Source organism: Carassius carassius, chromosome 6 (assembly GCF_963082965.1).
Source record: "Carassius carassius chromosome 6, fCarCar2.1, whole genome shotgun sequence".
NCBI classification, from domain to species: domain Eukaryota; kingdom Metazoa; phylum Chordata; class Actinopteri; order Cypriniformes; family Cyprinidae; genus Carassius; species Carassius carassius.
This window is the reverse complement of record NC_081760.1, coordinates 17,349,288-17,365,831: the sequence shown is the minus strand read 5'-3', so window position 1 is coordinate 17,365,831 and position 16,544 is coordinate 17,349,288. Positions and strand designations below refer to the sequence as shown.

At 35.7% G+C, this 16,544-nt stretch overlaps 1 protein-coding gene across 6 annotated transcripts in view; it reads right to left on the bottom strand.

Annotated features, from left to right (window-relative positions):
- rasa3 (RAS p21 protein activator 3) overlaps nt 1-8,022 on the bottom strand; it is a 120,369-nt gene extending 112,347 nt beyond the window's left edge. For 2 of the 6 annotated variants that reach the window (XR_009434070.1, XM_059552291.1), the window contains exon 1: nt 7,834-8,018. Coding sequence is in view for 5 of the 6 variants with exons in the window: in XM_059552291.1 (XP_059408274.1) it covers nt 7,834-7,888 (55 nt within the window). In the remaining variant the exon portion in view is untranslated. Of the gene's footprint in view, nt 1-7,833 lie in introns of all 6 variants that reach the window. The other 4 variants (XM_059552294.1, XM_059552295.1, XM_059552296.1 and 1 more) reach the window with 3 other exon arrangements.
- Nucleotides 8,023-16,544: the final 8,522 nt, after the last annotated feature.

The following is a 16,544-nucleotide window of genomic DNA, read 5'->3' as shown; positions in this document are numbered from 1 at the left end:
AAAAGAAAAATTTTGGTGATGGTGATGACGTAGGTATGAATTTAAACAAATTAGCATATCGTGATAGGTAATATAAGGAAGCTGCCTTATGAGCCCCGGTACTTCACAGTCCGTGTTCCATTCCATCTCGCCGCGCGCACAGCCGTATCTACACAAATTTCAAAGGCGGACGAGCTCGACATGCAGTATCTCGTGTCTCATCTTTCACCTCGTGTACGCGCACCGTTCTCAAAAAATGCCCACACGCGGATGACGAAAAGGACATAATGCAGACAGTGTGCGGACGGCCGAAGTATACTTGATCTTTATCAGTGGCGCACGAGATGCGATGACGATGTATGTGGCATTGCATTATAAGGTTATGTTAGCCTATCCAGTTGAAGCCACTAAAAAAAAAAAGAATAAAAAAAAAAGAGAACATCAATGTGGAGAAGATCTTGTTTACATCAAAACTGAAACCAAGCCGTTCACACAGAACGCGTATTTCGCACATTTTCAAGAGGGACACCGTTGGACTCGCGTCTCGCACAAGAGAGCCGCATGTTTAGAAAGACATGTGGGCTTCTTCGGGTCAAAAAAGACCGAAACCATGTACGTTTTAAATTTTTAAATTTTTTTGCTTCATCGGAGGGGGATGAAACTTGGTGACTTTTGTTGTATTACCTATGTGAACGCACAAAAAAATCAAGGAGATGATTCTGATATGTTAAAGGGTCGTAAAAAAAAATTGCACACTTAGCTTCCTACGGGTCAAAAATGACCCACATAGGAAATGAATGGGAAATACAAGAAAATCCGAAAACTCAGAGAAACTTTGGTGGTACAAACTACAGATCAGCCACTGTGCAGAAAAAAAGTGTACAGCAATGAAGGGGTGACACTCTAAAACATCAAGAGTGCAAATAAGACACCCTCCCCCCCACACACACACACCCACACACACAAACACACACACACACAGAGAAATTAACTGGTAAGACTGAAACAGCAAATTTTGCTATATTTTACTATATAATCATAATAACTCCAAAACTATAGCAAGGAGAGTCAAAAGGTAGGTATCGTTTGAAAGAACTCTTTTTAAATTTTTCAAAAATATAAATTAGATTACATTTAGACATTGTCCTGCAGAGAAATTGCGGATAAAAGACAAAATATATATATAATTTGTATTATGATTTTGCATATCTTTCTTATTTGTCATGGAATAACTCAGGAAGGAAATAAGGTAGGAGGAAAATTCTTTTTTAGTGAAGTCCCCCTACATGTTAGCTGCATCTGGATAAAAAATAATAATAATTTGGATAAAGGAATCAAAAGTTACAGCATTTGGAACAGAGATAGCCTTTTTGTACAGTCTTTGACGCCCCCTCATGGGCAATTGTTTCTCCATGAAGAATATCTAGTCATAAAAGCAATAGATTATGTTAATTTTAGGCTCATTGTAATTGTAATAATATGCTGTAAAAAATGAAGTGCCATTTTCAATGATCTGTGAATGTTTCATGAGCTGTATGATGTTTTTGACACATTGCAGTACATTATTTTATAGATTATGAAAAAAAAAGAAATTGTATTTATCACCAAATAACTCAGCAATACTTAAGATTTTTTCAAAGTGGATACATTCACTGTAAAGGTCATACCCTAAGCTTTCAAATGACATCAACTTTGTGTTAATCAAGGCAATATTTTTGAAAAATATGGTAATGAATATTTTCGCAGCTAGGTGGCGCCTGCTGGCGGTACACTCGGTTTTAGAGGGATTACTCAGCACTCGTTAAGAGTTAATAAATGTGATTAGATGCATTAAAAAGCTGAGATCCTAAGCTTTAAAATGATATATAGATTGTGTTGTTCCATTCAGTGGTTGCTTAGTAATTCGATTTTTTTTCTTTCCAAATGGGAATAAAAAAAATAAATAAAAAAAAGCTATGGCAGCCTATAGGCGGTTACAGGACATTACACACATTTATTATATTTTAAAGCCACTGGATGGCGCTCTTCTCACTTGAATTTTTTTTTATTTTAGGCCTGCACTCTATTTTGATGTGCAATGGTGCATTTATTGAAAAAAAATTAAAATTAAAATAAAATAAAAATATATATATTAATTCTAATGGAAAAAATTGCTCATAAAAATATATAATTAATGCAAAGTATCATAAAAATCTTTAAAAATTCTAAATAATATACAAAAAATATTATTGAACAAAAATATATTTGATTGGTTTTCCTGGGAAAAAAAAAGTTACATTTTTAAGGCTTCGGTCTTTTTTGACCCGGAGGAAGCTAAGTGTAACCCATTTACGAAGAAGCCCAGAGGGTTAATTTAATTTTCTAAAAATATCTCGAGACTTTATGTTGGGTTTTTGTTCCCCATCCCACTGCATTTCATGTTTTTAAATGAAAAAAAATAATTCTGTGTGACTGGTTTTCCGTCCTTTTTATTTATTTAACAATGCATGTATACATGACGCTGTTTTTTTTATAGTTCTTTAAGTAACTTAATTAATAATAATTGTTCATAAAAATTATTTTAAATATTATGTTGTTTTTTCACAGTCATTTATTCTAATGCTTTGAATAAACGTGCAGTAATATTTTGCACGATGCGCTATCTTGAGCCTCAGAAGAAAAGCAAAAAGCTTTTCTTCACCCTAACTGAAATTATTATGCATTTTAAATTCGAATACAATTCGAATTTTGATCATATTTAAGTAAAAAATTCGAATTAGGTTTTTCAGCTATTTTGACAGCCCTAGGCGATTCTAGCCTGAATCTGTATCTGTATGCATGAGACTGTCTGAATACCGGCAGAATTCACATTTCTGTTGTAAAAAGAGAAACAGTGTGCAGAAGTATTATTTGCTGTTATGCGTGTGTCTGAAGCTGCAGTTGCTGTGTGATGCGTGTTCCAAAAAAAAAAAAAAAAAACCTGGACGCGCTCCGAGAGAAGGTGGTTAAAATCAATTTCCTAATTTCCTATTTTCGTTTTCGAAATTTGTGTTGGTTGGTCCAATCGATTCGTGCAATAGATTTTCGAACATAGTGAAAGACACGGTTTTAGACTAGACGAGAGAAGGAATAGGAAAAGATCTGGGCACAGTTTTTACATAACTTCGTGCCAAGTTAAAGCGGTGTAGAGCTGTTTTAATGCATTTTTTAGATGTATTATGGTGCCCGAGCCTGTATGACTGTGAACAGTGACCGCGAACATTTTGTTTACTGAAGCTGCAGCCATCATTACCAAGCGCGAACCGTTGACTCTGATAGTGAATGAGAATATGAGACGAAGCGCAGGCACAGTGTGACATCCGTTATAGACGTCACAGGTTTTTTTTTTAATTAAGGAAGATAGCCTTCGTTTGTATGTAGGCCTAGAAAATTTCTATATTTACAATACTTACTTTAATATTAGAGCTGAAACAACGAATCGATTTAATCGATTAAAAAAATAGTTGTCAACTAATTTAGTCATCGATTCGTTGCTAAATAACTTTTATTTGCCGTAAGCGGCTCATTTCGTGCATATTTCAAATCTGCGGTGACCAAAGTGTGGCAGTAATGAGCCACCGGAGGTTTTACTCAGCCAGTACAACAGGAGAAGTAGCGAATAGCCAATAGCTGGCCTTGTTTTATGTCACGTGCTTCCTGAACAGCGTCTCTGCAGCCAGAGACATGATGTCTGCAGCATTCAGCGTGATGTGGGAGTACTTTACATTGAGCCTTTAAAAAAGAAGAGTAACCTGTAAACTCTGCACTACTGCACTGTTTAAGGGGACGTTCACATATCGCGTCTTTTGCGCGCTCAAGTTCGTTATTTCCAACACCGCACCGCATCGAGTTAAAAACATTTAAACTTTTCCGAATGCCGCAACCGCACCGCGGGTCATGTGACAAGAACTAACCAATCAGCTTCATCCTTTCCCGTAACAACGTTAAAAGCTCAGTCAAGATGAAAGGAACAGCTGATCATAGTTGTATATGGATTTCCATTTTGAAATAAATTTAGTAGCAGATTTTAGTAGCACATTTTTTGAGCTGCAAATCCATTTATCCTTTGCTGAAATTTCCCCGTCTTCAAGGAGAGAGCACGTCATGGTTGCTTAGCAAAGGCAGACGCCTCAGGGGCGCTTCTGCCCGAGCGCTTTGGAAAGGAGGAGAAAGCGGTGCACCTAGCGTTTTCCACGCGTTTTTAGGCGAGATATGTGAACGGCCCCTAAGACTTTTATTTGTGCAGATTCTCCAGTACAATGTTGTTTGCAAATGTTTAGTCGTAAAAGCTGATAACATTGCTTTTTAACAGTTAACATTTAAAGCTTTACAAACATGTTCTGTGATCAGTTTGTCGTTTACCAGTTCAAAATTCAGTCGTGCAGCCTAATTATGACTGAATGAGAGAGGTAAATGTAGATATTTGAAATGCACTTTTTTTTCTAAGTATTATTCACTGCTCTTTTTCACACAGCAGGTTTTTTGTGTGTGTCCTATTTTTTTTTCTGGACAACCTTCTGATGGATTTTACTTTAAATTGTGAGTTCCATTCAGGTTTCATGCCATTGGCACTTTTTTTGAAGGATTGTTTACAATTTCACAGCAAAAGCTATAAAGCTGTTTCCCAGTAAATAATTAAATACAATGCACTGCAATTTTATTCTGTTTTATCCTTATTCTTCGTGAAAATATGTTCTGAAAGATTCCTTAATAAGCTTTGTTCAGGATGTTAAACTACTTTAGTTGATTTTCTCTAAGGACTGCCATGGTGAAAACATTATTTTAAATCTCCTTGTGAAATTTGCTAGAGTATGGGTCAGTGTTCTGATTGCAGAAGAGTTCGACAAAGGATTACTAACACAATAAAACAACTCCAGGTATATTTTTGATGAGGATATGACAGTGCAAAATGGTTAAAATCTCTTAAATCTATTTATGATAAAGACCATTTATTAATAATTTACTTGGGGAAAAAATGGAAAAAACTAAAATATAAGTACACAAACCGATTAATCGATTAATCGTAAAAATAATCGACAGATTAATCGATTATCAAAATAATCGTTAGTTGCAGCCCTATTAAATATAATTAATATTATTTTATTGCTTTTGCATTAGTAGTTTGAAGAGTTAAAAAAAAAATTGGTCGGTCTTAACGCAAATTTACAATCGGCAAGTCGGTCGGACTAAAAGCAAAAAAACAAAAAACAAATTGAGTCGGTCCTAAATTGACAGGGTCGGTCGGGTTACGGCAAACAAGAATATTTTTAAGGATGGCCTCATGTCTCTTAATTGAGTATTCACTGAGTTACAGTTCATTTTAATGACGCGTTTCTAAATGAAGATCGTCGCAGACAAAAGCTGCAGACAGCACACCTTGTTTGTTATCTTTATTTTATAAATGCACAAAGTTTGGTTGTTATTATGTCTGCATACCAAAAAGTGGACCATTTACAGATTCGATTGATGTATTGCTCTTATCTGTACGATCAAAACTGAAAGTGTAATTTAAGTTCTTTTCAGGGTTATCTGGAGAAAATGCCTCATAACGTGTATACGTGTTAATAGACTCCAAAGGGTTAATGACAAAACTTTAATTTTGGGTTGCAGTAGGGATGGGACGGTATGAAAATTTAATATCACGATTATAGTGACTAAAATTATCACGATTATCAATATTATCACGGTTTTGTTGAAACGAGATGAAAGTGTTCAAAAATAGTTGATGCTCACACTGAAAACATTTCAGCAAGTTTTATATTTAATAATCAACAAACAACTAATAAAACAAGCAACTCTATGCACTTAATTTAAAGAAAGATTAAATTCTGTGGCATTTCCTTCCTTACAATGAAAAGTGTAGAAGCATAGAAAAGCATAGAAAAGTCACTGACTCTGCATTCCTTCTCGAAAAAAACCAAAAAAAACATTGTGCGCTGCGCTTGCGTCAGACTGTTGCTGGCTGGACATGATTTAATAGTGAGTTATTAAAACCGCGATAATCAAACACGGTTTTAATGATAATTCATTTTTAAACGATATTACTAACCTTCAGCACATTTTATCATGGTTATCAATAAAACCGGTTATCGTCCCATCCCTAGGTTGCAGTATCCCTTTAATTGTATTTTAAGTAAAACATTTTTTAATGCTTTTAGTTTTAGTTAACTACAATAACCCTGGTAGAGGGTCAGTGATTCTAACACATTATGTTCAAGAACTGATGTTTGTCTTACAGTTTTAAAATAACATACTATTTCAGTTTTTCTATTTCAAAATTTCACATTTAGTTCATTGTGTTACTGATTTACAAGCCATTTCTGAGTGAAAATAAGGTGACACTTTACTTGAAGCCTTTTTTTTTTAAATAAAGCATTATGTTGTAATGCATTATATCTTTTTATAAAAAAGTTTAACCAGAGTGAGAATGCATCATAATATTTACAGATTCCTTGTTACATCTGAAATTTGTTGTTTGTCATGTGTTTTAATGCATAATACTTTCTAAAGGTGTAACTATGAATAGATAAGGTTTGGTTACAGTTATTCATGTGCTCATTATGAGGTGTGTTACAAGGCATAATTAATGCACTAAAAAACTTTTATGATGCATTATACATTAAGGCTTAAAGTTTTAGATTAGATTACATTTAACTTTATTGTCAATGTGCAAAGTACCAGTCCTAGTACAACCCAAAGTGAGTGATATTTAAATGCAGTTACTTGACCTCATATAAACCTTTCCAGCTGTACTGTGGTACATATGAAAATGAAGAGTCTGACGCTCACAGCCAAACACGTGCCCAGGCGACGCAAGCTCCTGCAGCCTGAGTGCGTTTACTGTGCCGTACAGAGATTAGATTAGACATGTGGGACTGTCTGTGTGTGTGTTCTGCTTTAATCTGAGTCAAACAACAACTCAATGACAGCAGCAAACACGCATTCACCTTTTGCATAAGACCTGTATGCACCTGAGAAACAGAACAACAATATCACATACATGCACACACGCGCGCGCGCACACACACACACCTAGAGAGAGAGAGAGAGAGAGAGAGAGAGAGAGAGAGAGAGAGAGAGAGAGAGACTTCACAACAAAAATGTTCAATTTTAAATGTCATGGACACTCAAAAAGAAATTGAAAGAGACAAATGGCACAGAGAGCATCTTCCCAGTGTTTATCGTGTTCAAACCACATGCCAGCAGTCAAACTGAGAAAACAGAACACATGTTTGTCTGTCTCTCGGACCAGTTAGACAATAACATGTATTTCTGTGTGAGTCGGAAAGAATGATTTCATCAGAATGTTCTACTTGTTGCAATGCCAGTATAAATGATTTCATATGCAGAACAAACTGAGAAAAAAAAGAAAGAAAAAAAAACAACAACCGCCGTAATGTTTTTAAGTCCTGGGCTAAAAATGCTCTGCTGCTTCTAAACATCCAAAGCTGCTGCAGGGAGACCACCACATCTGTGCACTAATCTGTGTCTATGTGAGTTAAAATATGTGTAAAACACGAATATAACGATCTGAACGCACAGATATCAGAGTTTTCACGCATCTGGATTTGCAGCTATTCGAGTCTCACTGTATTCAAACTAAACCGAAGCGTCATTCAAACACATATGAGACTAGTAACCATGTGACATGATTAAAAAATGCTTTATACATATCTGTACTGACAGCTAAATGACAATATTACGCATTCATTTGTGTTTTTATCTATGTTCACAGATTCTCACAATGGACAGTGAGCGCGCAGAGCGCGACGGTGCGATTTCAGTCAGAGTATGGAAAGCGGTCTCGCGCAGAAATGCTCGCGCAACAGAACTTACCGATTTTTATTTTGACACTCTGGAAAACCCGAAGACCTTCCTCTTCGACCGCCATTCTCGCAGCTCCAGTTATTTCCCGTTCGCTCTTCCCCTCTCTCTCACTCTCTTCTCCCTGTATTCCAGCGTGGACAGTGACTCACCGGACTGTGCAGGGCGCCGCGAACGTACAGCTCAAACGCGACCGTTTCTCGAGGGGGAAGGGCCTCGAAAAAGCTTCTCTCGTTCTGATTGGATGACAGCGCTGGCGCATCATTGAGTAGGCGTAGACTATCACATTACATGTCTACAGCTAAAGCGTCCCGTCAAAATCTTTCTAGTTTCGTCTCGTCGCGTTGATTGCTGTGTGACATGTTACCCAAATTAGTCATCCTAACAGAATTAATAATCTTCGAATGAGATAATTGTCTGTCATTTCACCAATTTATACCTTTTTTCTCAAAAAAATAAATAAATAAAACCTGAACCACATTCCTTAATTATATATTTTATAATTTGCACCAAACTTGCATTCTTTTTTTCAAATGCCATATTGCTCACTTATGTTCGCTGTAATTGAACATTATACGTTGATAATTAAGTTCAATGTAAACATTCTTTCTTGTTTGGTTCTGCACAATTCTGAGACTTGCTCTTCTGAGTTCTGCCCTAGTTTGTTACTATAAATAACACAAGCATGGTTTCGGACAAGAGTCATCCTTGCTCAAGGCGTAACCAAATATTCAGAATAGAGGGAAAGGCCAAATGTGTTATGAATGAAAACCTCATATTAATTGTTTAAAAACGATGGCATGAAAAAGAAGCATAGTTATTGTTACTGTAAAATCATAATGAATGTGAAATCTGCACAGTGGCAGAATCATTGTCTCTTGAATAACACCACACCAAGTTCCCATTTAATACAAATTACTCTGACATTGTAGTGCATACTAGTTACTCTGGTCAATTTTGTGGCAAATGTATGTGCTAGATCTAAACCTTATCAGATTTCATGGTACATATTTCACAGGCTCACTGAAAATATGCTTAAACACTAAATAAAACAACATGGGAGCAATGATAATATGATGTGCAATCCACTTAAAGTTCATCTACATTGTTACCAGTCAGTGAAATCTCATCTGGCTTGTGAAGAGAGAACGAGAGTGTAATTTAAACCTGTGAAACAGATCTCACGTCATACTGTATGTCCATTTTAGGCTACAAAGTGCAGATTTGTCCGTGAGCCTCTTACTGAAGGATCATGAAGTCCAGAGTGATGTTTTAATGACCCCGAAGCTGCTCTTATCTGGACTAGAACTGTTGGGCCTCTATCATGTGGGCTTTGCTATGCTAATTGTTGGACTAAAGCTTATTTCCCTAATTCCCTAATGCATCATCTTCAGCCGGCAGTCTTGTCAGCAGTGAAGAGGAAGATGCTGAGAATGTACTATTGTTGCTACACTGCTTTCATTAGCTGTGGCTGTAGGTATTAGTGTCTGACCCTTTTAAAATAGCACCAGGGCTAATTGAATTGCTCCAATCCTGCGCATCAGCATGCAAAAGTCACTGCGTGGTGCTTTGAGAAAAGGACTGATGTCTGCATGGATAAACTTCTGAACTTCTGAACATGAGCATGCTTTGACGTATATACAAAGCATGATTAGACAAACAATGCTTTGTCACATAAGCATCAGCCACATGCAAATGTCCTAGTGAAGGGAGTTTACAGACACACGCAGGGCACTGTGTAATGGGGGCAATGTAACCGTCTATTTGATGTTTTTACTTTAGTCAAAACAGCACTGACTACGCCCTGTGGTAAACCACCAGGGGTGTGTGTGCATGTTGGTGTGTGTGCTGCTTTGAGAAGACAGAGTTAATGCTTAAAATGCAGTGACAAATCTGCTGAAGAAATTGGTCTTGTTACTAGATCAGTATTCTGCTGTTGTATGGAATTATAAAGGAACATTTGTATTTATTATTTCCACTCACTACCTCAAATCTACATCCCCTCCAGAAGTCTGAGATTCGCTAGTGAGTGATGCCTAATGGTACCTAAACAGAGATGCTTTCCAGAACATTCTCATTCACCATTCCTGGCTGGTGGAAGGATTTTCCCACCCCTATCCAGAATGCTGAATCCCTGGCAATTTTAAAGCAAAAACTGAAAATTCATCTACTTGACTTAACTCTAAATTTAGAAGAAAAAAACTTGTCTTTCTCTAGGTAATCCTTCTCTTTCTAGCTTGTACTTATTTGAACAATGCCTAAAACTTTGTATTACAAGCACTTTCTGTGTCTGTTTGCCTCTTTAAGATCCCTTTATGTATTCCCCAATTGTCACTTTGGATAAAATTACTAAATGTAATTTAGCAGGCACTTTTATCCAAAACAACTACTTTGTGTCTGATAGGCCACATTTACACTGTCAAATGAATATTTCACTCATGGATTTTGATGATGATCAAAAATCATGTTCAGATGTGATCATCAGGCTTTTGAGGAACGTTTATTTGTTCATCTCTCAATCATCATTGTATTGCATTGCTTTATATATTTTGATTGTAAAACTAAGCATTTAAATATCATTATTCTTGTAGATATAGAGTGATGACCAATATTAATATCATTGTATGTATTGTAAGTAGTCTGCTTTACGGTTATAAAATCCGAATGATTTACATTACAAGCATTATAATTTCCATAAATATCAGCATCTGCACCATAATTTTGCTCCATATTCTCACTTTATGAGCCATAGCCTTATGATTGTTAGAATAGGACAATATTTGGCCAAGATACAACTATCTGAAAATCTGGAATCTGAAGGTACAAAAAAATCTAAATATTGAGAAAATTACCTTTAAAGTTGTCCAAATTAAGTTCTTAGTAAGACATATTACTAATCAAAAATTTGGTTTTGATACATTTACGGTAGGAAATGTCCAACATTTCTTCAAGGAAAATGATCTTTACTTAATATCTTTACTTAGATCTTTAACTAATGATTTTTGGCATAAAAGAAAAATCAATAATTTTGACCCATACAGTGTTATTTTGGCTATTGTTAAAAATATATACCCAATGACTTAAGACTGGTTTTGTGGTACAGGGTCACATATGATAATCAATATAAAACACATATACATAGTTTTTCCTTTTAGACTTTATTTTAGATATCATTCATATATATTCACTAAACTAGACTTTTATGAGTTATTTGATATATCAGACTTTAGAATCAGAATCAGAATCAGAAAGAGCTTTATTGCCAAGTATGCTTGCACATAAAAGGAATTTGTTTTAGTGGCATAAGCTTCCAGTAAACAGAGACAACAACACACAGAAAAAAAAAGTTGCAAATAAATAAATTTTATAAACAGTTGTGCTATAGATGATATTAGAATATAATTGAGTAAGATGCAGGGATGTACTAGGATGGAGGGGTAACAAATAAATATAAGGATATTGCACATTTTTATTACATAAGTGGGGAACATTTAACTGTAAATGAGGTAGACTGCCTGGGGGAAGAAACTGTTCTTGTGCTGACTGTCCTGGTATTTGCGGCTCTGAAGCGCCGGCCAGATGGCAAAAGTTCAAAGATGGGGTAACTCGGATGTGAGAGATCCAGAGTGATTTTCTGAGTCCTTTTCCACTGCAGCCACAGTGCTGTTCATAATGGTGAGTGGGGGGAGTGCAGGGGGGTTTCTTCTGAAGTCCACTATCATCTTCACTGTTTTGTGCGTGTTCAGCTCCAGGTTGTTAAGACCGCACCAGACAGCCAGCTGATCAATCTCTTGTCTGTAAGCAGACATGTCACCATCCTAAATGAGACCGATAACTTTAGTGTTGTCTGCAAACTTCAGGAGCTTGACAGAGGGGTCTTTAGAGGTGCAGTTGTTAGTGTAGAAGGGAGAAGAGCAGAGGGGAGAGAACACATCCCTGAGGGGCACCAGTGTTGATGGAGCAGCTGTTTGACATGAATTTCCCCAGTCTCACTAACTGTTGCCTATCTGTCAGAAAGCTGGTGATCCACTGACAGATAGAGCTAGGAACAGAAAGCTGGGTCACTTTGGTCTGGAGGGCTGTTGGGATGATGGTGTTGAAAGCTGAACTAAAGTCCACAAACAGGATCCTCACATAAGTCCCTGTTGTGTCCAGATGTTGCAGGATGAAGTGCAGTCCCATGTTGACTGCATCATCCACGGACCTGTCTGCTCTGTAAGCAAACTGCAGGGGGTCCAGCGATGTCCTTCAGATAACCAGAACCAGTTTTTTAAACGACTTCATGACGTCAGATGTTAGAGCCACAGGTCTGTAGTCGTTAAGTCCTGTTATCTTGGGTTTCTTGGAATGGGGATGATGGTGGAGTGTTTGAAGCAGGAAGGCACTTCACACAACCGAATCCCTTTACAGGGTTAAAATGCATTGCAAATCTGCTCAGCACACATGAAAAATTTTACTTTAATGGATAAGTCAGGATATATATATATATATATATATATATATTTTTTTTTTGAATGAATGAAGTGGAAACACTTTAATTTCTGAATTTAGCTCATGAGCATGCACTCATCTGATGTATAATAGAACACATTTACACAGTCAACCTTTTTATTCCACTGCAAATCTTGTTGCATGCATATAAACAGCGCATTTTTCACATTAAATTTGTGTCACTTTAGAATGTAATTATCTGATATCCAATCATCTGACCTAAATCTGACCTCATATTTGATTCCCATCTATTTTTATATCAATGACAAAAAAGATAAGCAGATATGCAAATGCCAGGTCTGTATACAAGGCCTTGCAATGTTCTTTGTCTCTGAATGTGTGAGGATGTAGGAGACAGATGTTCTTTTTATAAAATGATCATCAGCACATCAGTGCTTTAATTTCACTCACAAGTAAAAAAAAAACAATAGAGATGAACTGGAAATAGCAGTTAAGATCAGCATGCACACACACACACACACACACACACACACACACACACACACACACACACACACAAAACTACAGAGCTGGCTTGTCTTATTGCAGGGGTGGAAATGCCTCTCTGCGAGCACTGGATTCAGAATGAGAAAACACAGAGATAATATGTCCATGTGGAGATTAACAAGAGAAATAAAGTGGCTCTCTCTAGAATGAGGAATGTTTTGAGTGCCAAATACAACACATCCAAATGAAATGCAGAAAACACAGCAGTAAAATCCATATTCATAAAGCGTCCGTTGAGCTGCTTTAATATGTTTCTAAAATCGCTTCTGTCTCAGATTCTTAAACTTCTGTACAGCAAACACTAGAAGTCATTACACACTGTTTCGTTATTTTATTTCCCTTGCTTACATACAGTGCTTTGATAATACGAGTGCATTGCTGTGGTAATTGTGCAATTCGTTTTTGTAAACTGCACAGTTTTGTACTGATTTGTCCTGCATCTTCAAAAAACAAGCTACAGGTAGTCCAAAATGCAGCAGCTAGAGTCCTTACCAGGGCAAGAAAATATGATCAGATTACCCCAATTTTACAGTCTCTGCACTGGCTATCTATTAAGTTCCGTATCAGTTACAAATTATCATTACTTACCTATAAGGCCCTAAATGGTTTAGCTCCTGCGTACCTAACTAGCCTTCTACCAAGCTACAACCCATCACGCACCCTAAGGTCACAAAACGCTGGACTTTTGGTAGTTCCTAGGATAGCAAAGTCCACTAAAGGAGGTAGAGCTTTCTCACATTTGGCTCCCAAACTCTGGAATAGCCTTCCTGATAATGTTCGGGGTTCAGACACACTCTCTCTATTTAAATCTAGATTAAAAACGCATCTCTTTCGCCAAGCATTCGAATAATGCATCTCATAATTTGTGACTGCAGTTATATCTTGACAATTGCACATTATTATTCTTTAGCTTTGGTTAAACTAATTAATTTAATTGGTTGGAACAGCAGCTATGCTAATGATGTCTCTATTTGTTTCTCTGTTTTGCCTACAGTAACTAGGATTTACACAAGCTCCAGTCTGGATCCAGAACACCTGAGAAGAGATGATGCTGACCCTCAGAGGACCTCAGATGATGCTAACCCTGATTCAACAACAGAACTAACAAATATTGCTACAGGTGTGACTGCATCATATAATTATTATTAATTATTAATTATTAATAATGTTCATCGTCTGGCTGACTACATCTTGTATTAATTTTTTCTGAAAAATCCTGTCATACGCGCACAAACTGACAGTCACCACTTATAAGCTATTACTAAATATTGTAGAAACATAATTTTCTGTAAAGTTGCTTTGTAACAATTTGTATTGTAAAAAGCGCTATACAAATAAACTTGAAGTGAATTGAATTTGATACTTTGTAAGTCTCTCCTGTAAGAAAAGGGAAATCAGAAATGAGATCCTTTTCATTTAACTCCATTGTTCTGCTTCAAAGCAATTAGATTAAAAAGAGAAATGGAGACAGAATTATCCTGCTTCTCGGATGTTTCTCTTGGAAACAAAGACTACCATGTCACAGTAATCTCACATATGTCTCCTTCAGATATCGTAGAAGAGATCTCAGCAATGTCTCAAACTGTCTGCATTCAAATGTCATATTCTGAAGATTATGACTTTTTCATCAAAAGTTTCAACTTCAAAACACAAAAGTGCACAATCTGGCACAGAGAAAGTGAAACACCCTCTTTACTTTTGAAAACTTGATGATGGAGGTTTTTGTTGTGTATTTGATGATCAGAAACTAAATGAAAATATGATTTCTTCTAATTCATGGAAGTGAATTCACTAGCAGTCAAAAGTCTGGGCACATTGCTGAATGTATATGTTTCTGATCCAAAATTTTACACTAAAATGTTGAAACATTTCAAAACCTTTATTTTATGTACAATTTTTTAATGTAAATTTTTGAATATATAGTAGCTACTCATCATCAATACATCATCAACTGCTCACCATAAATGTAAACTCCATTAGTGATTAAAATCATCCTGGGAGTCCCAACCCCTAACTGCTGTACGTACATGTTAATACACAAACATGTTCTCTGATTCATTCATAATGATGTTCCTCTGTAAAGAGAATCAGTCCATGAATAGTGAAGTTACAGCACACATTCAAACTCAGTTATTCAATAACCACCAGTCTTTTAGAGAAGAGAAGTGTGCTTCTGAAGGATTTAACTGACCTTGAGAGCAGTAACACAAAGTGAAAGCTGCTTGTATTTAACACACATATGAAATCAAAGCAGAACAAGCTCTTTACCAAATGTGAAAAGACATGGTCGCTCAGGATGGGTTTCTAATATTTCTCACTGCCAGGTTAGCACTGGACAGACCAATGAAAGCAGTATGTTGGAAATCACCCCTCATACTTTGGGCTATGTATAATAATCATAGTGGAACAATAAAGCCATCTAGTGGTTGAACACATTTAGCCACATATCTCAGGGAAAGCTTTATAGGATTTCACTGACAGGGTTTAGATTAAAACAGGATTAAACCTAAATTGAGACATTTATTATTATTATTATTATTATTATTATTATTATTATTATTATTATTATTATTATTATTATTATTATTATTATTTTAATGTCCCTTAGTGAAAAAAAAGATATATAAAAAATGTCAGTGCAAGTTGCTTTCAGTTGAAATAGCTCAAACACATTTTAGTCTTGGACTAGGATTGAGCATCTATGAAACTGGGCACAAACAAACATTCATGAATATTACCCGCAAAATTAAAATTCTTATTTACTCATCCTCATGTCAGTGTAGATTCATAAACTGTTAAAACATTATCAAGTATCCTGACAGTAAGCCATATGACTTGTGCACTATATTCTTTGTATTCTGAAGTCATAGAATAATTTTGATTTAAGTACAGATGTTAATTTAACTACATGGTGAATAAATGCTTTTTATTTTTGTTTTGTTTTTTACTATTAGTTTCAAATGTACTGTACAGTACATGCATTCATACCCAGGTAACAAGGAAAGTCCTCAGAACTTTGACTAATGTTCCTTCAAGGTTCTCTCAAAGTGGAACAAACATTCTTCCAGTGACATTAATAGAATGTTTATTTGGTCAGTTATTTGGTCTTTAAAAATGTTCTCAAAATGTTAGCCAGAAAATATTATTTATGCATCATTAATGGAGCGTTTTATTTCTGAAACATTTCAGTCGTTTCTGTAACTTTTTTGAAATGTTACTGCTCGTTTCAGAATGTTCAGGGTACATTCAAAAGTAACATTACAATTTTTGCAACATTATAAAATGTTTCCTTAACATTTAAAAAAAAAAAAGTTGTTGAAATTAAAAAACTAAGAATAAATATAGAAGTTTTGAACATTCAGAGAACATTCAGAAATAATGGTTTCATAATTTTATTGGAATTTTAGCAAAATGTTCTTAGAACATATTTTGTTTGCTTGGTAGACTTATTTATTTATTTGTTAAAAATCTAATTTACTTATAAATGAGCATAACACAAGCTTAAATGACAATAAAGGTCAAATAATTCAAGTAATAGGCGCAGAATACCTGTAACGTTATTATTATGTAAGGTTAAACGTTATTAAATAAGTTATTAAGGATATGAATATTATGTGTGCACGGACTATTAACTAAACCAAATGAAATGTGAGATGGAGATGTGTGTGTTACACAGACTGTGGTGTGTTACCGGTGACTGTGATAATAGTGTTACTGCACCTTTA